The 26,327-nt window shown below is 37.0% G+C and overlaps 1 protein-coding gene across 1 annotated transcript; it reads right to left on the bottom strand.

Annotated features, from left to right (window-relative positions):
• Window positions 1-4,784: 4,784 nt before the first annotated feature.
• npffr2a (neuropeptide FF receptor 2a) lies at window positions 4,785-25,497 on the bottom strand. The gene is made up of 4 exons (XM_079351140.1): window positions 25,257-25,497; window positions 19,607-19,941; window positions 10,081-10,180; window positions 4,785-6,436 (listed from the first exon to the last, which is right to left on the bottom strand). Exons 2-4 carry the CDS (start codon window positions 19,932-19,934, stop codon window positions 5,584-5,586), a joined length of 1,281 nt encoding a protein of 426 aa, XP_079207266.1. The 5' UTR covers window positions 19,935-19,941; window positions 25,257-25,497; the 3' UTR covers window positions 4,785-5,583.
• Between the last annotated feature and the right edge of the window lie 830 nt (window positions 25,498-26,327).

Raw genomic sequence — 26,327 nt, 5'->3', positions numbered from 1 at the left:
GCTTTCAACGTATTGCCTTATTCAAGCGTAAAACAAAACCATGTTCAATAATGTCACAAGACTAGATTCTTTGTCCTTTTCCATCAGATTCAAGATTAAATGATATTTCATTATAGGAGGCACAATAGTTTTCTTCATATGAGTCTTCTTATAACTCCTTTTTATTCCCTTTGTATTGAAGGGGACATATTGTGAAAAATCCAGTTGCACATTGCTTTTGAACATACAGTATATTAGGGTAATCTGACTGTCTACCAACCAACACAATGTGAAATGAGCCAATTCTGCTCTCAATTTGTGACAACACAAGTTGGATTGTGGTTAAAAAAAACAAACACCTCCTCTCCCTTGGTTTCTCAACCCATGGACTTCACCCCCAGCCTAGACCAAACCTTTTGCATCTGCCATTTATATTTTTGCTACAGAGGAGTGATGTCTCCCAGGAAACCTCAGAGGGGGCTCATTGCAAGAGACACACTGACCGTTCTGAGCGAGCTGGTTCACAAACCTCCGCTGGTGCTTGATTTACGTTATATTTTGACCAAAGCAAAGCACAGCTGTTTCATTTAGACCACAGGGGACTGGTGGAAAAGGGGTACAATATGTACTCCTTAAAGTAAATGACATCCCATTATATACATAGAAAAGAGCCACAAAGTAGTGGCATTCAAAAGCTTTTGCCAATACTCAGAACCTTGACTTCAAAACTCGCAGCAATATTTTGTGCAGACAATCACAGAGGTATGTGATGAAAAGCCCTTTACAAATAAATCGGACACCATTAACATCCCCACGCTCTGTAAATAAAACTTACTTAGTAATTCCTGTGTAAAACGATCAGCTTTTTGTGTCCCTTAAAAACATCTTTTAAACTTTGTACTTAACAATATCTAAGAACATGTAGTTGCCGACACAACAAACAAACATGCTAGTACACAAAATATTGGCATGCAGGCTTAACAAAGGGACAGAGTCGTTAGATTCCTGACAAAATAAGTTCACAGTTGTAAAATCCATATTTCACAGGAATGAAAGTGTTGTTCTTTTCACCACAGGCACCAAAAAGTACAAATTCAATACATTCAGTAATGGAGTTTGACGCATAACATTCTTTCTTTGTTAAATGTGTCAAAAGCATTATAAATACAATGTACAGGAGGAATCTTGTATGTTTTGGCAGTTGATACTCCTGACTTTGTCATCTGAATAAAACAATTGCAGGTGGTTGCAGAAAAACTAATAAAACAAAAGAATATTGGTTTAATTACATTTTGAATTAGCTATAATATATAGCTATACCTTACATATTGAAGTTAAAGATGAAAAGATGTTGAGTGTAAAAGTTGGCATTGGTTAAAGATTTTTACACATCCAAAAATCTACCATTGTTAGTCGTAGTCATTTGAAAATCTGTGCCAAAAGTCATACATTGGTCCTAATTAGTACACTCCATGTCTTAAAAAAATCCCCATATATAGCTATGAACCTTAAAGGCTAAGGTTGATAACCTGTCTTTTGTGCTATAGCCTGATCATATATAGCTTCTAATAAGACTAGATTACTGTTTGCTTTTTAACATAGTTTTTCATTTGCATAATACTTTGCTTCATTTGCTTCAAGTACACAATCACCAGGCTACATTTAAAAGAATTCAAAAAAACCTCAGATTTGACACGTTATCAAACTCTAACCATTATGAATAATCTACAATGCATTGTAGTATGCCGCTCACAGATTGGAGGCCCATAGAATCCTTTATTATTCTAATTATAAGCAGTATAAATGAACAAGCCTCCCAGATGGTCACTCAGCCAGAAAATAACAACAACATAGCGGTCAGAATGTATAGAAAGAAGTGAAATAGCTGACACTCTGAATTAGTGAGATTCAATGGGGGGGATGTGAGCTGGATCTTTGACAATGAGTCAACCCGTCAAAAAGATGGTTTCATGTCATGCATGTGCTAATGTCTCTTAAATCAATACCAAGATCTTTTAACCAGGGAGATCAGGGACTATGTGATGGATGGACAAACGTTGCAAGGCAGATAGGCTAGGTGAGGTTTGCAATGTAAGATGTCCCCTGTGAATTTTAAATTGCTTGTAAAGAACAGCTTGGTCTTGAGCTTTCCAGCTGAATGCAGGTGAAATAAGACAAACGCCAAAGCTCCACCAACCACCACAGGAATTCAGCCATTTGGATGAATGACAAAAAATGTAAGCCACAATCATCAAATCCAGTTGATTTAGATTTCTTTTTTTTTTAGTCACCTGGATGACTTTGACTTGGACAAATCCATTATACAGAATAAACATTTTTCCTCTGTCAGATAATGGAACCAGTTGAATGTGTCCTACATTATTTTCACCATCACTAATTTCCAAGCTGCTAAACTTAAAATAACATTCTATAATCAGTAATTCAGTGACATTAGAGATTAATGTCATCAGAGATCGGCTTGGAAAATAGATGATTAACGATAAGGTAAGATGGACCAAGTTTGTCATAATTTGGTACAGCTAAAGTACAACATACCTTTTAAATTAATCGTTGTTTCTATGATTGTAGTAGTAAAGCTAAATGTTCCACTGGTGAAACTTTGTTGGTAAAAAGAGAGGGAACATGCGAATAAAGTATATACTTGTTGAAAGCTTGGTGTATAGGAAAATTCTTTTACTCTATTTTGGATCTTTATAAATAGAAATTACAATTCCACTGTAGACTGTAAAATATGTATTTTTTTATAAATGGCAAGAGGCCATTTTTCAGCAACGGAAGCAGAAATTGATTCACCCCTCTCAGTGAGAAAAGAGTCGCTTTTTCTGCATGTCAAGAAAGAGGCAGCATATGTTAGCCTTCATGTTACTCTAAGCACAAGTTGGAAAGACTTATGAGATTTGGCACGGATTTCTGACGATTCTAATGACTCAGCTGGAATTAAAACTGATTTTCCTTAAAGTCAAACTGCACTGAAAGTGCCCCACACAAATTAGTGTATCATTTACGGAGTACTCATACAACTCATGAAAACAAACATAACACATAACTAAACTTAAAAAAATTATCTTAAACAGATCTAGTTATTAGAAGTGGTGACATCAGGAATAAATCTGGTATTGGAACATCTCTACATGTTGATAGAGTGGACCCAATCTGAAGCATTCTAACAGCAAAACAACAACTGACAACAGGCCAATTAATGATCTAATAACATAAAGAGGGGGTGCCAACATATAATTAAGCCACCTGTGACCACCTTGCACCCCTGAGATAATTTCCCTTTTGTGTCGCATCATTTGGTTCAACATAATTCTGTTGCTTGTTGACACTTCAAAGCTTTAAAAACCCAGCTGTACCCTAAACATGTCATGCTTTGTTCCCTTAAATTAGCTTAAGTGTCTGTTAAGTGCCTCTCTTTATTTATCCTGTTCAAGGTGTCTATGTTCAAGTGCGAGTAACGACACAGCAGTTGTTGTTTACTTACAGTAAAATAAGTTTCCTCCAACGCTGCACCATTTTCACAAATATATTTCTTTTAACCTGACTGTAAAGGTTCTTGGGTAAACACATCTGGATCACTGCTGTACTGATACATTGACCTTCGATATTGTTGCATCTTGCTTCGTGTTTCATAAAATGTTGTGGAATTACTGTTGTTGTTTTATAAATGTGTTGTTTGAGACATAAGTTGACATTTTTCTACCTTTTTTTTTGTATTTCTATTCAAATGTAAAATATTTGCCCTTTAAACATTACCATACATCACTAACATTGGAAATTTAGAACATGTAAAATACCTGGAACCAAAGGATGTTTGCAAGCATGTTGTTAGTAGCCACTTTACAAAGACAGATTTACATTATCACTGGTAGTTGGTAACAACAAATCACAGAAAGACAATACATGTTAAGCGGCCACAGCCTTCTGTTTTTCCCATATTCTGAATGGGTGAATGCACAAAACTGTTGATAAAAATAAACAGTAAAATGTATCTGTGATAAGTCGACATAACACATTCTTAACAGGCTCATGATAAATTCATGGATAAATCCATATTTACTTCAGCATTATTACACCTTTTAATGCACACATTTTCAGAGCAGATTCCAGAATTTATGCATGAATAATTCAATTCAAATCAATTCAATTCAATTTTTCCCCAGGGGGGGGGGCAATTCAAGATAATAACGTTTATTTTAAACTACAAATTTATTGAATAACAGTGAAGGCTTCTTTTACTCTCTGCATCTAAAAATGTTTGAGTCTGATACAAAAAAATCTTTATTCTTTATTATTGTTGACTTATTTTGTGTTGATGGTGAAGTAGTGGTCCTTTGGGTAACCCTTTTTAACCGATTTTAAGACAGAATCAGAACTTTTTAAATTTTCAGATAATTGTCTTTAACGTAAACAAAAAAAGAGAGCTATGTAAGAGGCGGCCTTTATTAATTGGCCTTTTTTTTTGTTGTTGATAGGAAATGCAGTGTAGCCAAACAGAACTATGTATATGATGCAGTTGAACCCCAAAGACAAACTAGAAATAAGAACTTCCCGTAGGAACACATTTGATCACGTGCCAACAAAAATATTATCCTTGAACATAATTATTGACATTCTATCATGGGTCACAGGCGCTCCATATTTAGCGATATTTGATAACCTGTTGTTTTCAACATGTTGAACCATGCGGAACTCATGAAATTTACTCTTTCCCTTTGTGCATTTTTCTTGAATACATAATAATGCTTTTTTGTCAAAAGAACATTTATTTCTCCAATATTTTAACTTGCTTTTAAAAGGGTCTAACAAGGTAAGAGCCTTGGCTGGTTCCTGCATGGTGTTCAGTGTCACTGTTTAGTTCAGAGAGTAACAAAGGTGTTAATTTTTTGTTTGAACCCTTTCACTCCATGCTTTATTTTAAATTTTGTACTGCATTTGGTTTATTAAAAAACAGCTTAATTATTAGACTACATGACAATCCAACTCAGGAGTAGCTGAAGTGCCTTTTGTTCTCAATAGCTAATAACATTACTAATAACTAACTAAAGTGGACAAATGTGGGGTATAAAGTTTGTTCTGTTGGATGTGCCAATCTACACAAACATTTATTACTTTCCTTTTGAAATCTGCTCTGCAAACATCAAAGTACATTGTGTCAGATTTTATACATTTACACATACAGAATTTCTTAGCAGGAAAGCAGACTGTTATCAGTGTAACATCAACTGATCCTTTTTTAGTTGTCTTTTCTGTTTGTTCAATTCTAACAGAATAACCTGCTTTCATTTTTAAATGGCACAATATGTGCAACATACATTGTCTGTCTTAGAGGTGATAAGCATGGTAATTTGATCATTAGTTTTAGATGTGTACTTGTTTTTTTGAGCAAACCCGGGTATCTTGCTCTGTATACTTTAAATGTTACAGGAAAGTGAAAAGCATATTTTACTGACTTACTATTTAATGCTTTCCAGTATTGTGTAGTTTTATTTTTCATTACCCTTCATTCACAGTGTTAATGAAACCTTCTCAGGCCAGCATTTTCTTGAAATCTGAGCAACTCAGCGAATGTCTCTGTGTCACTCAAATAGACACTGCAGTCACACCCCCACTGCTACAAGAGCCCTTCTCCAAGTCCTCCATTACCAAGTCCTGTTCAGTAACATGATTGAGTCGCCTAGAAGTGTTCTTATCCAGGCTGTTGAGAGAAATGGGTTCCAGAGCGGTCTGTGCGTTATTAGCCGGAAGAACAGAGTTCCCCTGAGGCCTATGCGAGTACGTTTTCCTCCGCTGTCCATCTGCTGTGCACAGGCTAAACTTAAACACAGCTTGGAATCCTCTGCGGAAATTTTCATTGAAGAAACCGTAGATGATGGGGTTGACACTGCTGTTGAAGAAGGCTAGCCAGTGGGCAAACGGGTAAATGTAAATGTTGATGATCCTGTACTGCTGCTCTGTCAGGCTGGCATAGTCGCTCAGCATCATAAGGGTCCACAGAGGCAACCAGGAAAGAATGAACAACAGCGCAACTAGCAGAAGCATTTTAATCACCCTCTGCTTCTTTTTGGACACAGAGTGTCGGTTGTCATGGCCTGGCTTTCCTCCAGTGGGAACCGCTGTTTTGAAAAGAGTAATGCCAATCCTGGCATACATGATAACAATGAGGGAAAGAGGAGCAAGGTAGATGTTTGCAAACAGTACAGTGGTGTAAATCTTCCTCATCTCCTGGTTTGGCCAGTTCTCTCTGCACCAGTAGAAAGGCGTGGTTTTGTTGTCATAGCCAAGTAACACCCGGATGGTTTGCTCCTTAGTTACTTGTAGCATTACCCCAGAGGGACACATGATGGAAACGGCAAGAACCCAGATAATGACTATAATCAGGGTTGCTGTGGATATGGTCAGTTTTTGCTTGAAGGGGTAGACAATGCATCTGAATCTGCAAAAGGATTAAAAAACACTGGATAAGGAACGTGAACATTTAACATCCTTAAAAAACATCTTTACACAAGCCAGTGAGTTACAGCAAACTTACAACAACATAAACTTTAAATGGCAAATATAAAATATAATAGAAGCCTTAAAAACCGTAAAAGGGCTCTCAGATGTTTTTTTTGGTTTTTTTTTACATCTGGCTGTTTCCCAAGCAGAAGTGTCACCAAACATCTGGGACATTGAACAAGTGTATAACAGTCGCAGCAATGTCTTTTATGTAGATACTTTGAAATTGGAAAAATATACACACAAATTCTGATATATGATTAGGGTATAATTTACAATTAGGCTTACAGGCTTTTGTAATTAGGAAACAAAGGGCCTTACAATTTTGCCTTCTGCATGTTCTCTGCCTTAAATGTGTCCATATTACTGCACATTTTCTGGAAACTTACAGGAACCTACCAAACGTTGCAATACCCCTGGAAAATCTGGTGACAGTATTTGTGGCTAGCAGTCCATAACAGCCAATACTTTTTAGAATGGTGGAACTTTTTCAGTGAATATTGTTTGAGTTGGTGAGGAACTATTATATGATGTTACCCTGGAACAGGAACTAATTACCACAACAGAACAGCTGGGCGGAGATAAGACTGGAAGTAAATGAGACAAAGTAGAAGGAGGCACATGCAAAACTGTGCCCTCGAGTGAAGGCGTTGTGTAAGATACATCCCAATGTAAAGCAAAATGAGAATATAAGTAATGACGGTTATATCGTTGAAAATGTAGATATCCATATCTAAGGCAGCACATCAATTCCATTTTAAATTGCATAAGGCTAAGAGAACAGTACGAGTTTGAACAATATGAATTCAGCTCCTCTGCTCTGTCCTCATCATGTGCCTGGCTCTTTGTCTTTGCATGCTTGTCTGTTGTGGAATAAGTCTCACATTGAAAGCACAAAATAAAACAGAAATACCTTTCATAAATGTAATGGATAGGATGTTTGTTAATGTCATCATTAGTGATCAAGGGGATAGAAAATCACCACAAATTTGCTCATTTGAATGGCTTATCTGACAAGACGATGCAACTAGTGTCAATCAGAATTAAAATAGCACTTAAGTATGTCGAGTTTTAATCTAAACTAACATTCACAATGTAGGTCAGACTGATGTCAGCATGCAGCTGCTACACCAAAGTTGGTAAAGCCTGGTTTTGGACATGTGCCTTATACTAAATTGAAGAACTTAAGTACTGTGCTTGCTAAATGGTTGGCAACTGATAGCAGACCAGTCAACATCCAAGAAACGTCATTAGGTTGTGATATGTTGTGACGCGTTATACTGTAGCAGGGACAAATAGTTTTACTGCATTGAGGATCTGTAAGAAACAGAGAAATTAACTAAACTGGAACTTCTGAGTAAATGCTATCACATTAACTGGGAACCATTGGATGATTTGGAAGCACTCCTGTATATTTCTTAGTGTTTAACATTGTTGTCATTAAAAAATAGAAAGCCTCTGTATTTCATAGAATTAGTGATTTGAAGCTGTTTTCTTTATATAAAGCACGGTGTCAGACCACTCTGGTTTAGCAATAAATACTGCGATTTTGAACATGCAATTAAACATGCGATTAGTTGTGATTAATTGTTGAAATTCAATTGTGAAAAAATTACAATTTAAAAATGCCTGACTGATGGACCTCAAATAAACTTTTTTCTATTTTTTTACATTTATTGGCAAAACAGAAGACTCGGGTTAGCTGGGAGGCCTTTCTAGCCTTAGAACACCTTTTTTTGATCCCACATTTAACTTTCCCCATTTAAAATCCATGTCACTCTTCAGTTGCCTTATCGGCCTTGTTTAAGAACATTGAATGTCACTGATAATGTCACCTAACAGGTATGAGAGGAGGCAGGTGACATCAGGGTGGAAAGATGCCAAGAAAAAACTGCCAAGAAATTTGGATTCTTTTAGAGTTGGCATGAATGAGAACAATTTAAATCCTCTACAGTTCATATTCAATCCTCATCACGTGTCTGATAGTAAGGTGACTTTGACTGTGAAATGTCGAAGCGTTTAAAACTCCTTCTGTCCTTTCCAGAGGCTCAGACAGCCTCCAGCGACTTCAGTTTGCCCCAGAGCGACATCACAGCACCTCTGCCATCTGAGAAGAGGGCAACGGTTAAATACTAGATCTGTTCTCTTTTACAGTCTCCTGTATGAAATGCAGCTGCTGTAACTTCACTACAGGAGTTCGTTCACTGAGCTCTACTCTCTGCCACTGTCTCTGCCAACTGTTCTTTCCCCACTGTGAGCCTGTGCAGCCCACTCCATTGTTTTTAAAGAGACTATGCAGGATTTAAATCCAATTGTTGACATCTTCATCAATAGAAATTAAAAAATTTGGCTTGATAAAGAAGACACTCGCTCAAAGGAGGTCAAATCCCGCTAATCTGTAATATTGCGGGGGGGAAAAAGAGGAGAATATCACTATCACTGTAAAGTTTGGAAATGTTCAATGTCTCTTAGATTAAAAATTGTTAGTGCTTCTATTAATTAAAAATAACATTCCCTTCATGTCCTTATCCACTCAACCACATGCATACACACGTCTGAAAAACATTGCGAAAAAAGCAGCAGCATCCATTTGTGTGCATTTTGTGTGCACTTTTTTCACAAATGCTTTTATATTATAAAGTCATTGCACAACAGTGTAATTTCAAAACAAATTGTACACATTTTTGGCTTACAAAAATCCTGTTCAGTTTGTCAGTCATTATTTGTGTTGTGCTGATTGTTTGTTGAGTGTTAGGAGAGGGGCAGAAGAAAGTATATAGATGAAGAACAACTCACCTTATATCAGCATGGACAGAGACACATTTTAATTTCTGCTATTTTGATTACATTTGATTTCCTTATTTATTCATTTAAAAATTAAAAAAAAACGTATTAAACAAAAACAATGTTGTAGTTAAAACATGTATCAATGAAATAAATATTAAACATAAGTAAGAAAAGTCAAAGTCCCAAAAAGCAGTAGGATAAAGTTAGAACTTCAACTTGAATTATATAATACTGTAGATACTTTTTTTTTTGTATTGAGTTTTAAATACCTTGTATTTTGCCTGGAGTCTGGTAAAGATAATTGTACTGAGTTCACTGGGCTTATTTATTTTAACCTTCATTACTTTTATAAAAAAAGATCAAAATATGCATCTATCCAAGGCACAGAATTTTCAAGTAGTTACTAAGGTGGTTAATACTTTTTGTAGAGACTGAACATTTCCTGAATAACTCTTAATTGACAACTATATAGTAGATAATGATTAAATACAAAAGAACACAACAAATGACCTGACCTGAGATAAGCAGAAGAAAATGGATGGATGCCCTTTATCAGTTCTGCGTGGTTTGCTGCGTGTGATGTCTGTGTTATTTCAGTTCAGGAGTGTGACCAATTCCCAAAGAGGTCTGACACACATCACATTTGAAAAGTAATAGCCAAAAATATCAGATCTGACAAAACAATCCTTATTGAGTTTGAAGGCTTGCCATGTAAACATATGGTGGCTTTTGTTGTTTCTCTTTTTCAAGACTGTGATAAAAGAGGAAATGTAGCATTAAAACAAGCCACCTTACCTGTCAACAGCAATCGCCACCAGAGTAAAGACGGATGCTGACACTGAAATCCCTTGAACCATGCCGCTCATTTTGCAGACGAGGCTTCCAAAAGGCCATCCTGTTGACAGGAGAGATGCATTCAGCGGATTTACAACCAGGAAAACAAGTACAAAGAGAACAGCAGCTCATGTGTGAAGTCAGACTGACTGCATCAAAGTGATTCACAACCACAGACACATAGTACATCGGCTTTGCATGCAGCGATGTGGCATTTAAACGTCTTGAGGGGCTAAAACTACTTTCTTACATGTACTTAAACAGGGCTGCTGGTGCCAAATATTAGAGGTGATGACAGTGTAGGTGTCTTATTGTGGCTGGCTCAAAATGATCACTGACTGTCGGCTGTCTGCTGCCTTGGCTTTTGAACAGTTCCCCAACAATTACTAAATTAAGGTTGACTGACAAATTAAGCTCTGCTGGGGGTTATGTGTTAAAGATAGAACATGTGCAAGCTAGGAAGTAAATCTGAGAATGAAGATGTTCCTGCAAGGAAGCCGCATTTTATTAAAGAATAATTTAAATTCCTAAATATTTTCTTTGTCTCTAAGGGGAATTATTAAGGGGCGAAAACAATGCTTTTAATGTCAGAAAATGTGCTCTGCTTGGTTTTCACTTAGAATGAGAAAACAGGCTGCACCCTTTTCTATACCCATTGAGATTCTTTAACCCAATAATGCAGTAAGATTAAATCAATCTAAACCTAAATCTATACAAGCAAGATTTCTTATCTGACTTGCAACAGAAAGCTGCCTCTGCTGTCTTCGTGTCATATGAAATGATCTCATACTGTTATGTGTGGTTTGTTGTGAAAACACTAAAGCTGAGGTCTATGTTTCACTTTCCGTTTTTTAAATTGTTCCAAAATAAAAACCACTATGAATTGACTTTTGCATTTGAGAAAGAAGGACACTACTAAAATGTTAACCATATCAGCTTTTAAAACTGCATTGCGCTCAGGAGAATTACAGATATTTGCCTAAAACATGTTTTTCTTGTTGATTGATACAACTGATACTAAGGTAAAACCCATACAATCGAGAACATTTTCATTGTAAACATGTACAAACATGGATCATGGTCCAAACATGTTTACAGTGTCTCAGTTATAAAGACTTAGATTTAAGTCTTAGACTTCAGTGTCCCAATTTTTTCTTGTTTGACAACAATCATCAAACAGTGACAGCAGCACAGAGAAAGAGAGGGAGTAACTACTTTGAAGATGATACTAGAGTCCCTTTGGTTGTTCCCACACAACTTCCTCTTCTAATTTTATATTCAACTTGTTTTGACTTTGACCCAGGTCGCTGCTGCATTTTTAAAGCATGGCCAATCACATTACAGATGGCCAAGGGCTTTAATGTGGAGAAATCATTTCGAAAAGTTTCCAGGCGATTAAACTAATTTGAAAGTATGAGAAGGCAATTCTTTTGCAACTTTAGACATTGAAGTTTAAGCAGAAAGTTCATCTCTTGTGACATGACCAACACAGGAAAGTTCAAGCCAATTAGCCTTTAGAGGTTAAAGTTACAAAATAATATAATCATGATTATTGACAGTAGAGGTTTAATAGTCATTATAAATTAAATGTATTTTAAGACACACGTTTCTTAACCCCTTCGGACCCTGCGTCCATTGGAATGGACATGACATATTTCTGTCTCTAAACCAATAAATACTCTGTAATTGGATGAGGTCAGCACTGCTGGTTACTAACTGGGTCCTGATTATCCAATCACAATCATGTCCTGACTTTGAGCATGCTCTGAGAGAGTGTCAGACCTCTGACAAGACCAGCATGGTGAAGCAGCTCCAGAGAGGGAAGCGCAAGTGCCCATTTTCAGTCAAAAATATACATTTATGTTCATGCTGGCCAAAAAAACTTTCTGTCAGTATAATTTTAACTGTTACAAGTAATAATATATGAAGTTATTTTGAACATATATCATGTATTTAATTTAGAGGATTTTTTCAAAGTCTGATGTCCATTGCAATGGACAGCAGTAGTTGGGCGAGTTAAGCTAACACCCAAATGTTAGGTGTTAGAATATAAAGAAAAAGCATACTTGTAAGCTTTTCATTGGTAAAGCATGATGTCATGGTTCAGTTATTCATAGTTATGCAATTTTTGATATATATTCTTTGTACATAATGTTCTTGTAGAGCAGGGGTAGCCAACCCTGGTCCTCGAGGGCTACTATCCTGCATGTTTTAGATGTCTCTCTCTTCCAACACACCTGATTCAAATGATTATCTCGTCATCAAGCTCTGCAGAAGCCTGATAATTATCCTGATCATTTGAATCAGGTGTGTTGGAAGAGGGAGCCATCTAAAACATGCAGGATAGTAGCCCTCGAGGACCAGGGTTGGATACCTCTGTTGTAGAGTATAAAGTCAAAGAATTCCTTGAACGTCTAGTAAGGAGGGTGCCCCATGCTGTCAGATGGTTTGTTAGATAGCTGGGGGTGGCTCTGCAGGACTGTGTCCCAGGTGTGGGAAAGTTGGTATGTTCCTTCATCCCGGTTTGCAGTCCTTGGTGCCCGTTTTCACCGTCTCTTTGATCCACCGGTGGAACTTTTTGCTTTCTGTCCATATGACCTTGGCTGCATCCCAGTCCATTAGGTGGTTCTCTCTCATGCAGTGGTCTGAAATGGCTGATTTCAGATTCTCCTGCATTACTTTCATTCAAGAATGATAGGCTACTGATGACTCAAGAATGAAAGCAATGCAGGAGAATCTGAAATCAGCCATTTCAGACCACTGCAAGAGGGAGAATTCATCCCGGTTTGCAAAAGGTCATAGCAACTTTCCCCACACCTGTGACACAGTCCTGCAGAGCCACCCCCAGCTGTCTAACAAACCATTAGACAGCAGGGGGCACCCCCCCATCCCATCATGATCATGTCAGGTGGGATGGCAAAATCTACATAAATCAGCACAGACGAGGTCACAACAACATCATGTGACACCCCCGATGAAGGCTGCAGTAGCCGAAACTGGTCAGGTAAAACAATTTCACCTTCCTGGCCTTTAAAAACAGACATTATAAGATTATTCATTAGGCTTCACGCACAGGTGTACTAAAGAGGTTCATTAGGCCTACAGGCCTAATGAACCTCTTTAGTACACCGAAACCACTTCAAAACTGCACGAAAATTAAAATACATGAAATATCCACAAGCTGACGTCTTCTCCAGCATAAGTTCCAGTTCCTAGTATTTTAAAGTAAAAAAACTATGTTATCAGCCTCCTATAAAAAGTATGGTGTTGTATGGTATGTGTTAGAAGTTCAATTATATTTATGAGATTTTACGCCCATATTGTCGTGGCGTCCATTGGAATGGACATGAAAAAATTCTTATAAAAAAATGAGTTGGCCAAAAAAAAATTTTTCTACTTTGTTTTTATGTTGGAAGGGAGTCAGAATCATTTTATAAAAATTTTTTTTGCCCAGCAGAAAAAATGCGGGTCTGAAGGGGTTAAAACACAGCCCAAATAATTAATTTAAGGATTTTAGGGGGTACATGAGATTTAAACAGAAAATAACCAATTTAAACAAATCAAAAACAATCTCATTTAGAAACAACCTGTATAAATGAATAACAAAAAATATTACATCCAGCAGTACAGTTGTTCAAGTAATCCGCAAAGTTAGGTATATGAGCTATGCCTGACCTCGCCCCTCTCTGGGAAGGCTTGGGCTCCAAAGCCCTATTGTTTACGGTGAGAAGGCAGATTTAGAGGACCGAACACCTAGCTGTGGGAGTGTCACCCACCTGGGGAGGGGTGACAACACTTTGTGATGTCATTATGAGAAAATCCAAACTGCCTGTTTGAGCACACATTTCCTGAAAAGTGAGACAGGCAAACGACGGAGCGGATAGAGTTTCGTTATAACTGGGGGGGGTTTGCAGACAGACCAGAGACACATATTGGTGTTAGAAAAACATGGTAAACTGTGTTTTGCATCATATGTGACCTTTAAAAAACAAGGGAGCAGAACAAGTGTAAAGGTTAGGCAAATCCACCCAAAAGTGACAAATGGTCACAAAAAAAAAGATGTTATGGCTAAAACCAAAACATTTGATGCTTAAAAATGAAAGCCCATGAGTGTTCAAACACTTCTTTGTTCTCTTTAATTGATTCATATTCACGGTAATAGGCTTTTGTGCTAAATGTTCTCTTTAATTTCTTTAATGACTCTTCTCAGTTCATCTGACAAAATGAGAAAGCAAACATTATCTTGACAAAACTGACCCACACCTACAGCACAGCTTTATTCCTTTACAAAAAAGGTTGTCCTTACTGTTGACAGAAAATGTTACAGTACTGTGAAGAATCATGAGCTGCCTACTAATAGCATGTCTGGCATCACAACCCACTTACTGATCCCTCATTTGTTTTGTTCAAGAACGTTAACTACTGCAGATGCTTGACTCGTGTTCTAGGTCTGCTGTTTAACTTCAATTTTAAGAAAGAAATCAGAGGATTTATTTTTGTAAAAAATACAAACACCACTGCAACTTCTTAAAATAAAATGGTTGGCCAATGATTAAACAATAACCTTTCGTGGTGTGAAATTTGAATCGTCTAAAAATCCATTCATAGATAGACGGAGCCAATGTGTATGGACAGGGCTGCCTATCTCTAAAAAAAAAAAAAAAAGACAAAAGTTTGATAAAAAGAAAATCAGTCTTTTAAACCTGCAGCAGACAAAATCTCCATCACGGTCAACTAGGACATCCTGCACTGCAAATGGAGCATTGGAATAAACATGTCTTTGACAGAGAGGGTTGCAAAATGCTGACTAACTGATCACTCATCAACAATACATACACAGAAGGATACAAATAGCACACACAAAATGGTTGGACATGTCCAGAGGATATTTTTATCCTCTATAAAGTCACTGCTTCAAAGACACTAAAGTCCAGTAAAGTTCATTTGAACCAACACATGTCCCCTCTAACTGGTTTCCTGTATTCAGCTTTACAATTAGTATCACTGTCAATTATCAACCGGTCAAATGTCATTTGCTGACCGAGTGTCCAACCAATATCATGACTCTGTCATCTCAAGTAGTACTGAATGAGATACTAGCAGACTGGTGATGAGCTCTGGCTTGTTTTTGATTGACAAAGTGCTTTATGCTACAGCTGAGTGAGTCCAATTTAATCTCTGTGACACCAAGAAGTCTTTCACCTCCTGCTCTCTCAGTCTTTCATTTGCCTTTTTGCAACCTGCAGTCTGACTCAACTTGATCCTTCTTCCAGGCATCACTTTCTCCATCACACCCACCCTCATCAGGTTTGATATTCTGACTCTTGTTCTGCTGGCAGCCAAAGAGAGCTGTTTATTTTATGCCCGTTTCCTTGGCTTGATCTCCTCCCTGAGGAAAGTCTGTCTCCTTTTGCCACAAAGCTCCTTTTGTACATTTCACCCGCTTTCAGAAAAATCAGAGTCATTCCATTATGTGTTGAAAGTTTAACTGGGACAGTTACACACATACTTGGGTGACAAATAAAGCTAGAATGCAGCACTAAAGAAGATCCTAATGTTATGAAGACAATTTTGAATCCAAAAAGGGCTATAATTTGTTTTGTTAAAATTAAACTTCTTCAATTTTTCTCTCATTGACACTATTTTGCATGTTTTGTTTTATATGAAAACTCAACACACAATGGAGAGGATCCCTACCCCTATTATGTACAAACTTAACATTCTGCAACAGTTCCTTCCTAATGTACATTTATTCATGTTTATGATGCCATGTTTACTGTATATATCATTTCTGCTTTGTTCTTTGTAAAAGAGTCTTCAAAAAACTAATGTAGCAAAAACCAGCAAAAGCCTGGTGTTAAACATTATCAAATCTATATTTAGAATCTCATCAGATCAAACATGATCAAATATTTGTTTTCTATTTCTTACATACCCTCAGCTGGGCTTTATGGAGTCCCAGTCTTTTAGAAAAGGTTGCACAGTTCTCTTCAGATCCATGACTGTCTGATTTTTGTTTGACAGTTTCTACACAGAGAAGCTCTGGCACCTTTGGGACCTTAGGCTGACACATACTGGGTTTGATTTGATGAATTGGTAACAGCTGAACCCCAATGGAAACACATCCCAATACTATTCAAAAGAACTGGAATGCTTTTTAATTAGTTGTCTGGACAGAGAGCTGAATAGATTGAAAAAAAAAAAAAAAAAAACGTCAATTAATTACATTAAGCTCTTTGACATGTTAATCAAATTTGTATTGTGAAATACTGGTATAATTTTATCCGCTTTGTTTTCAGACTATGACCCCATTAAATCCTGAAAACAATAAACAGTAAATGTCAAATGCATGTAACCCTTTTTGATTAAAAAAAAAAAAAACCTTTTCTAAAACTTTTTCTAAACATAAAAACATTCCTTTGTTTGCTGATTTGCTTAAATCTCTAAACAATCAAGTCTATTTTCCATCCTCTCACTGAACTATCTAATCGATTATTTTGATGTTTTGGTTATGTTTTTTTTTCACTTGTGCAGTGGCCACTAAGAGCTGCTATGTGGACATGTGTAGATCTGTTGAATGGAAGTTCCTGGTGACACCAACAATTCATTTTAACAGAGGACCATGGATGTAATTGACTACAGCGCCTGGTAATCCTAAATTCTCCTTTAAATAGAATTGTGAAATGTTGAAGCGTTTTAATAGAATAATATTTGAGATTTTCCTGCCAACAAGGACACTGAGGACAATAACAGTTTTCTATACAGAGATGTGTTCTCTGAATTTGAAGAGAAAATCTCTCTCCGTTGTAGAAGGGAGAAACCCAAAAGAAACCGATGCACAAAATTGTGGTTTAAGACTATCATTAGACATTACTCTGGTTCACACTTGTTTTCCTAGGCTGTTTGAAAACCTTCAGTCTGTTGGTCCAATACAATAAGACATGTTAACAGCAGAACGCTTTACAAATAACGTCTTTCTCGTTGGATCGTATCCAGATTTGTATTACTTTACTTGAGCCTATAAGAATAAGAAGTTGTCCAGCTGGGTACATGTTTGCACCATCAGAGCATGGCTTCAACTAGAGCTCATTTAAATGGGTTTAAGCAAAGAACATTTGTTTCACAGCAATTTTGTACTTTTAAAGCCTGTTTGTGACAGCACGGGATGTCACTCAGTCTGTGCACCCAGCAGGGGAGTAATGAGGCAGATCTCACAGTTTGTGCTCAACCAAGGCCGGATATTCTCAGATTAGCTGCAGGGGTGTCTCAGGGTGTAATGCTAGATTTCCAGGTGATGTTTACTATAGTACTAAATTAATAATCTAAAAAATAGTGAATTCATGTGTATAAGCAGAATTCCCTGGATTGTTTGAAATAGTTTATTTAAGTTGATATTGATATTGATGAAAGTCTTTTCCTCCTTAATGAACAATGAATAACCTCAATATTTTTTTGAGTCAAAGTTCCGGAGCGAGCAACATCCTTGCAAGTGTCTCTTTCCCCTCTTTCTTTGTTGGCTTGGCCCAATCCTTGGTTAAATCCTCGGTCAAACGGAGACACATTCTAAGGTCTAGGACAAACAAAGAGCAGAGGAGAAGCCAACCTCACAGTTAGCTGAATTATGGATGGAAGCTGAATAGCATGGCCAAAGGGTGATGCTCAAGAGTGTCCCCATAGAGATAAAAAGGCAATCTCAATTTAGGAAACAGTAAGATTTTTTTATTTATTGGATTTCAAGGTAAATTTGGTTCAGTGATTGTTTTCCTCACAAGCACTTTTCCTCATCTGTTGCCATACGACCTCTACTTTAAATGTCAAATAGAACATTTCCATTTTAAACTTTTGCACACCTTATGCACTCCATTAGACCTGCACTCAAATATATTCTTTAAAAGTCGGAAACGATAATACGTTAGGATAGGACACCTGATTACATAATGCATTTAGCAGCAGATGTAGCTCACAGCTTTCTGCTTAAATTTGCTAAGGATAGACATTATGCGCTAAAGAGCTTCATCTAAAACTTTGGATAATTCAGAATGTGATAAACTATAGGCAAAACTAATAAGCTTTCATTTTTGTTTATTTTTGAGATGTGCAAGCTGTCCATGACGTTTCAGGATTTAATTCTGGATTACATCATTGTCCCAGGGATTTAATCATACAAAGCTCTCTGCCTGCTGGATTTCCCTAAACTCAATGTCAGGGTCTGACATGCTCTTGATTCAGGCAATAATGACTGATTATGTTTTTTTTTCTGCCCTTGCGAAGGGGAAGAAATTGAGTGTAATTACCCTTTTATTTATATTATTGCCTCCTAAATGTTCTCTGGAGGTGAATAAAGCAATTTAGTTGATGACTCAAAGTCAACAAATTCTTTTGTTATTCACATGGCATTATTATAGTTAGCAAAATACATGATTACAGGCTATTTTTGCTCATGAGAAATTCGTGTCATGATGAGCAAACTGTCAAGTTCGTTGAACACAATTTGTAAAAGTTCTGCTCTAATTCATGTTGGCATGAATAGCTGCTGCCTCAAAGACCAACCATAATTTCACTCCCTGAGCCTTGTGTTTTACTTTCAATCACCAAAGGCTGTTAAAACAATACATCATTCATTATGCATCACAAGGTTCAAGTTGTGTAGGATGGCTTCAATGTATATGTCATTGGGCCATACTTATGGTGTCTAAAGTGACAAGGAAAGGCAGCCCTGCACTGAATGTAGTATCACCACTGATGAGGGGTTAGGGATGAATGTTAATCATAGGATTTAAAAGGCTAGCAGCTCTGACAAGCTGTGACGCCTCATTACACAAGAGAAAACTAAATTGTTGTTTGGAGGAGAAATAAAGATACAGCCCTGTCGCCCACATAACTCTGTCTGTTTTTTCCTGCCTTGTTTGAATTTAAGGCTGAGGCAGGCAACTGGGGAAAACTATTGCAGTTTAATATATCGCCAGTCGTATAAACCAGTTACAATAGTCAAACTCATTCTACAGAGCTCAAATGTTAATCTTAAAGTGATGAAGTCATTATAAACTAATACTGTATTTTTTTTTCCAAATACAAGGAGGCATTCTAAAACACCATCATGAATATAATCAAAAATAGTGATTCCACATAAAACGTATGCAGCCTGGGAACATAGATCTTAGAACAATATAGATGATAGGGCAAAATAGAACATTTTTGAATAACATAGAAGAACAGATTCAAACCAGGACATAAAGTAACAGCCTGTCCTTCGGGGATATTTGTTTAAAAGATGAAATTCCTCATTTTAACGTTCAACCCAGCAAATAAAACAATAGTAAATATGTTGAGGAGGAAGGAGAGACTTGGTATGTTCAAACCAATAAGTGTTGAACAACCAATTAACAAGTAGAATAGCCTCTAACCACGCAGTCAACTCTGTTAAACATTCTCACTTCACTCACAACACAACCGTTTGAATGAAAGTGTCTTATACGGCCCTGCTCACCTGTTATGATGTTGTCGAGTAGTGTCGTGGGCATGCAGAAAATCCCAACCAACAGGTCACTCACAGCAAGGTTTAGGATGAACAAGTTGGTGACAGTCCGCATGTTTTTGCTCCTCAGAACAATGAAACACACCACTCCATTCCCCACCATGCACACAAGGAAGATGAGCAGGTAGGACACAATGAAGATGGCTGCTGTGGACGGCTGATGCAGGTAAAATCCAACATATGTGATTTTGTCACTGTGTATGACAGACTCCTCAGAGGAGTTATAAAGAGTCCAGTTGTCATACAGTTGAGTCAAGTTGTTCACAAGTCCTTCGTTCATCTTAAACCTAAAAAAAAAAGAAAGGCAGATTACTTCAAATTGCTTTCCAAAAAGATTTCAGTAATTGCAACCAAAGTAGTCATGATGCACACTTTTGTTACTTAAGAGTTGAAGAAAGAAGAAAAGAATTTCCTGAAAATCTTAAAAAGGTCTGAACGTTTTGCAAGGTAGAACAAAAAAAATATCTGTATCCAGGCCAAAAAACTTTTTTCGTAACGTGATCTTCATATTCTGCTCGGAGAAATGATATTATACAACAACAAAACAAACATTGTCCTTCATTCATATCTTATGATACAGACCAACACAGTTATTTATTAATTCTTTGACACTTTTTGTCTAAATTACTCTTTTTGGCAATATTTTAAACAGCACTGTATATTGTCTACTTTTTCTGTCTGCTTATCTTTTTTTTGTTGTGTTTGAACTGTTGCATTTACACATAAAGTCCCTAACAGAACAATAATGTTCATTGAATTTAACTGTTAAAAGATGCTAAAGTGCCCTACAAAGCTGAGGAGAACTGCACTAAATATATCTTCTCATGGGAGACCTTTCTCTCTGCCATTGGCAAAGATTACAAGTAGTACAGCTTCAAGCTAGAACTGTAATTAGAGGCACATGTATAATACAGTCTGACGCTTCCATTAATATGTCGAGTGTGCGTAATAGATTGTAATGACATAGAGTCCACCAAAGTCACTCAGACATCAGAAACAGCCTCAGCTCTTTAAATGTACCGTATGCATTCAGAACAATGACAAGTTTATGTAATAAGTTGAGCGATTGTGTCAAATGGCCATTAAGATCCCTCACAATATGTCTGACAGACAAAAGTTGCTGCCATATATTAAATTGGAAAGTAACAGATGTGAAGCCAGAAAGATCAAAGTTGGTGAATTTGACTTTACAGTGAACTAGCTTTAGCAAAGAGATGCAAACTTTATATTGTGTTCATCCTTTGTACTGTTGAGATGAAATCAGAAATGACTGATGACTGAGATAAATCTTTGCTTTTTGTGTTTCTACATGTGATGTTCAGTGCATTGCTTTATTTCATGATAATGAAATGCATATTCTCCCTCTTCCACCTTCATCTTCTCCAGCTAGTGATTTTATGAATTTCTTTTAAGAAGGCTTTGAAAAGCCCCTTAGAAAAGGAGGTTGTCAAGCTCTTTACATGCTGTAGGTGTTGAGAGAGGAATGTGAAGAGGATATGGTTAGGAGGTTTTTCTCTTGATCTTAAAACAAGCGGAGGGCTTTGTGTTGCTTCTTGGTATGTCTTCTGTTGATAAAGAAACAAATGTTTCATCATCTAATTGATTACTTCTGCCTGATGTTCTATTATTTAAATGTTAATATTGCATTCTAAAATAATGACTATTAACTTAAAAAAATAATTCCAATCAATGAATCTAGTTTGGGGTTTTTTAATTAATCTAATTCATTGTTAATTAAGTAATTGCTTTGTCTAAAAAAGACACAATTTTGCTTGTCACAAATCTACTTAGCCTCAGAAGAAACAGAAACAGATTTGTTTTTTAGAGATTAACAGATCAGTGTCTGATAAATTAATATTATTTTCCTAAAACTGCAGTGGTACTTTGGACAAGTTCAATAATAAACAATAAAGTTATGAAATCTTCTGAAGTGCTAAATTAAACCTATAAAAGAAAGGAGGAGAAGGAGTTCACAATAACAGAGCACTGTTGGTTTGATCCTCCCTACTACAGTTTATCCTTGCACAAGATTAAACCATAAATAACTGAAGACATAGCCATCAAAGTCTGAGTTCAGTTAGTTAGATTGAATCCTGATGGGAAGGTTAGCAGTATATGCCATGTATGGGTGAGGCAGTAGAGCCTTTTGACAGGTTGAAGGACTATAGAAGAACTAAATAGGTGCAGTCCATTTATAACCCATATGTATGCCTGTTCAACTTAAATTAGTGGCATTTTCTGGTAATAAGAATTCAGATTCCTGTTTCATTACTTTGGAATAGAATCCCTTAAATTACTGCACACTGAAGGCCAGTTTTCAAGAAACACTCTTTGGTCCAAATTTTATTTAGTTTGGTTTCTGGTGACCAGAGGACGGAGAGGAGAGGTCTAAAATCCATTGATGAAGTGAAAACAGACTTTTCTGAATCTATACATGTTTCCTACTGAATAAAGACAGACATGTCTTTAAATACAATTAATAATGACTTAAGTTAAAAATCCTCTGCTTTTCAGATTTTATCTTGCAGAAATTGTAGTCAAGGTAAAACCTAAAAACTCTAGAATAAGATGCTTAGTCCTTAGATTGGAATCTTTGTAAGCATCGTTTTTGTTGTAGCCTCCTGGATACTGGAGAGAAATAAGAAAATAATTGTTGTCCACAAACAGGAAACAAAATAGCAACTAATGAATGAATGTCATCTCTTCCCTAGCAGCTGTTCCTGAGGTGCTTTCAAATTTCAAATAGAAAGCACCTCACCTCCCTCTAAATCAATGTGGAATAAACAGCTGTGACATAATCTACCCGTTAAATAAGTAACGAGAGAGGAGATTTGCATCAAATCACTGCAGCTGTAAAAATGTTGAATCCTAATCATAGGTGATAACAATGTGTTATCAAGACGGATGTTATTATGCTTGAAGACAACAACAGAGATTTTCGTGGTGGACAAACATGTTGACTGTCAAGCTGACGTCTTTGGCTTTGCAGTTAAATATGCCAATATATTTCCACAGCAACCTTTTAAGACCAATTATAGATTTCCTTTAAAAATACTGCCAAAGAAATGTGTTTGAAATTCTAGGCTATTATTCCCGAGGTATTCTATGTATCACTTATAGTCATAAACCTCACTGGTGCTAAAATCTCATAACAGGCTTACCACTGATCTTTCCACCTGAATGAAATTAATGAAAAATAAGTGTGAATAATACATGAAACGGCTATTAGAAGGGACATGGGTGGCTAATTGAAGCAACTGGGGAAGTATGGGTTTAGAAGTTCTTTAATGTAACGCCAACTGTACAGATTAAATAACTTATCGACATGTGTCCTGGTGGTCTTGGTGTATTTGTGGAGTCTAAGGTGAATGTAGATCTAATCATGTCTGAAAAGATGCATGTTCTTAGGTTTAAATCATATAAAACTGATTTGTTGCTTCCTGTGGACATCAGTCAGTTCAGGCAGTGAACCACAGACTACACCAGCCATAATGTGATCTGTGTATACCCAAAGGATGTGGCAGGTCCAAAACATTTCTCTGGCTCAGACTTTTTAAGGACGTGATGAGATCCACTCTAACGGATTCAAAACAATTGAACCAAATTAATTCCTTCTTCAGCTAATATATCTGACCCCTGAGAATAAGAAACAAAGCCATGAATTCATACTCTAGCTCTATGAAAATTATTTGCTTTACTTGAAGGTTTCTGAAGCATTTACATAAGAAAATCAAACAAAGTGAGCTTAAGGAGGGTGTTGTTCGTTTTTTGGGGGGGTTTTTACACACATTTAATCTCCATACATGGTTAAGATCAGTTTGATGATTGGGGCATATTTAAAGAGAACTAAGAGGGACATATGTGCCTATAAATATACCAAAGTAAACCAAATGATGTGTGAAAGCACATATTTACAGTATAGATCCAAAAATCTAATTACATCCTTTTAAAAATCAGTCTCTCTGATCTTGGTCTGAATATATGTCCTCTCTGTCCTTCTCCATTTTCCTTCATAAGTTCAGTGAAATGCTTTCACTGCCAACATGAGGAAGTGATTGCAGTGGTTTGTAAAAAGATTGATTGATTTTTTTTTTAAAGAGATTGTCCGGAGAGGACTCAGTATAGTGTGTTTGATAGTGTATGGTGTTTTTTCTCACTAAGAATGTCAGTGTGATTTGCAGCTCAGATCTGTTGGAAGATTTTATGTCAATCATTTGGGTCCAGTAAAGGTTCTTTAAGAAGTTGTTTCCATTCTGAGAGGAATCACTTTCTGAACGAGCAGTTAAGCTGTTCATTAAGACATATATTAACACTAACTTTTCTAAGTTGCCTTTCTGACCCCTGCAAACTCAATCAACAGAACAAATCTGGCTCCATCATGCTTCATATTTCATTCCCTCCTCAATGTTATCACACTTCCTGTCAGTCTCACTGATATTAGAAGGCTAAAGAAGCTGCAGATGTGCTGGAAACCAACACTTTCCAGATGTCAGATTTTAAAAAAACAAAACCGTATTTATTGGATTCTGCAAGGGCTATCACTGTTCATTAATCCTATAAATCTTCTAAACTGTCTCTCAGAGACACCTAATAAGAGGAATAATCCTTCACTTGCCTCCATGAGAAATATCTAAGTTCAAGATGAAAAAAAAGAGGAAGGAGACAGCAGGGAAATCATTTGTATGTTCATAAGACCTCTGTTTTTTTCTGCATCATAATATTTTTGATGTGGTCTGTCACAAATGACAGTGACTGAAATAACACATATAATCATTCTGCAATGTTACTGTCTGTGCTTTATTGCTACACGGAACACCCTGCCTCCAGTTTGAAACATTTCTTATGTTCCACTTCAACAATCTTAAATATATCAGAGAAACAGTCAGGGGAAATACATGGTTTATGGTCTTATTTTACATACAGTCATAGAAATCTCAACATGATTTAATTTAATTATTTCACCATAGGAATACGTTTAGCCTTATAGCCTATTCCTGTTTATTTGTTCTCCCAGACTCTCCTCGGGCAGGTTAACTTCCCAACCCTCAGTGACAAACATGCACTACACGACCCCGGTTTCCCATTAGCAGCACTAAGGGTACCGCAATCAAACATTAACTTCACTTCTCATCAGAGCAGATCGGACTTGAACCAATTAAGAATACATGCAGAGATTAATATTACGTGCCAACATGACGCGCATGTAACAGCTTTTACTGTTCACGCGTTGGTGGCCAAATGAAGTGAAGGGTCATTTGACTGGTGGTTCTTCTCTTTTGCTGGAAGTTTGCGCGCAACATCGTGCCCATGGGATGGGGACGCGGACTTCTGAAGCCAACTATACGCAAAACCATGCATGAATGACCACTCCTGGACAAAGAGGTGTCTGTGTCCGCATGGAGACCGAAGTACCAAAGCGAAGAATATTGGCTGGAGATACAGAGAGCAGGGGAAAGAACAAGGCGCGCACCCGAATCACTTGCTGACCTGAAATACCCTGCAAGTTCTTAACGACACAATTGAACTTCAGTAATCAATCATAAATAAAAAAGAAAATGAGTTTCAATAACTACTACTAAGAGTAAGGTCTAACTTTACTTACCTCGTTTTATTTCAAATCAAACGATGATGAAAAGTAAAGTAGAAAAAAAGGTCCCCTTTCCTTTGAAGAAGACATTGACAAAGAGGAGGGAAATCAAAACCATAGAAGGCAAGGAAAAGAAACGCGTCTGGCTTCGTCCCGGCTGTGTTGACTGTCAGTCCGGCTTAATGAGCGTCCCCTGGACGTGCTTCATGTGGAACAGAGATGCGCTCAAGCAGCCGCTCAGAGCGCGAATGGAGCGTTTCCAGCCCGAGCTGTGCGTATTTGATTCCGTGACGTTGGGAGCGAAGGGGGAGGGATGAGAGCGGGATGAACAGGCTAATGGTTGAGTGATATCCCCCTGATCTCTCCCAGATGCTGTTTCTGAAATGCTATGAGTCGACTATTATAAAAACTGTCAGATGCGGTGACGATGGTGACAGGGTTGGTCGCAGATGGTCTGAGCATCGAAGCACACCGATGCCTCGCGTTTTACCGATGACTAAATAAAATGACACTCCGCTATAGACGATCACACGTTGTTGTCCTCTAATTTCAATCTGAAACATTAGAAAACATAATGTTTAATTCACAATGAATTTTTAGCTTCTGGTTCTACATCTCTTGTAACTGATACCTTTTCTGACTGATATCATGCTAAACTTGAACAATCAAATATAAAATAAAGACATTTAGAGACGGAGAGCTTGAATCATTGAGCAGCAGCTTTCACCATGTTTCAAAAAGAAAAACATCACAGGCTTTAGAAAAATTGAACAAGAGAAGTGATCATGAAAACAGAAGTGGGTATAATATTTTTCCTTAGGATATGCATTTTGAGGTAATAAAAGACTGTGCTTGCTGTTGGAGAAATAAAACAAATTGGTCAAATTAAGATAACTTTGACTTTATAATGCCATGGATCATTAAAGTTATTCCGATTTATCCCAAGGGGTGCTTACAAACAGACTATCAAAGCAGGGTTTTTCTAACAGATCCAAACATTCAGTTATAGTTTTTTATGGATCAGTTTTGTTGTGACAATATGTTAGTGAATCAAAACCCTTTCAGTACATTTTGAAAATTGTTCAT

The sequence above is a fragment of the Symphodus melops genome (genome assembly GCF_947650265.1).
Source record: "Symphodus melops genome assembly, chromosome: 1".
Classification (NCBI taxonomy): domain Eukaryota; kingdom Metazoa; phylum Chordata; class Actinopteri; order Labriformes; family Labridae; genus Symphodus; species Symphodus melops.
Note: the sequence above shows the minus strand (reverse complement) of the source record. Positions and strands in the feature narration are given on the sequence as shown.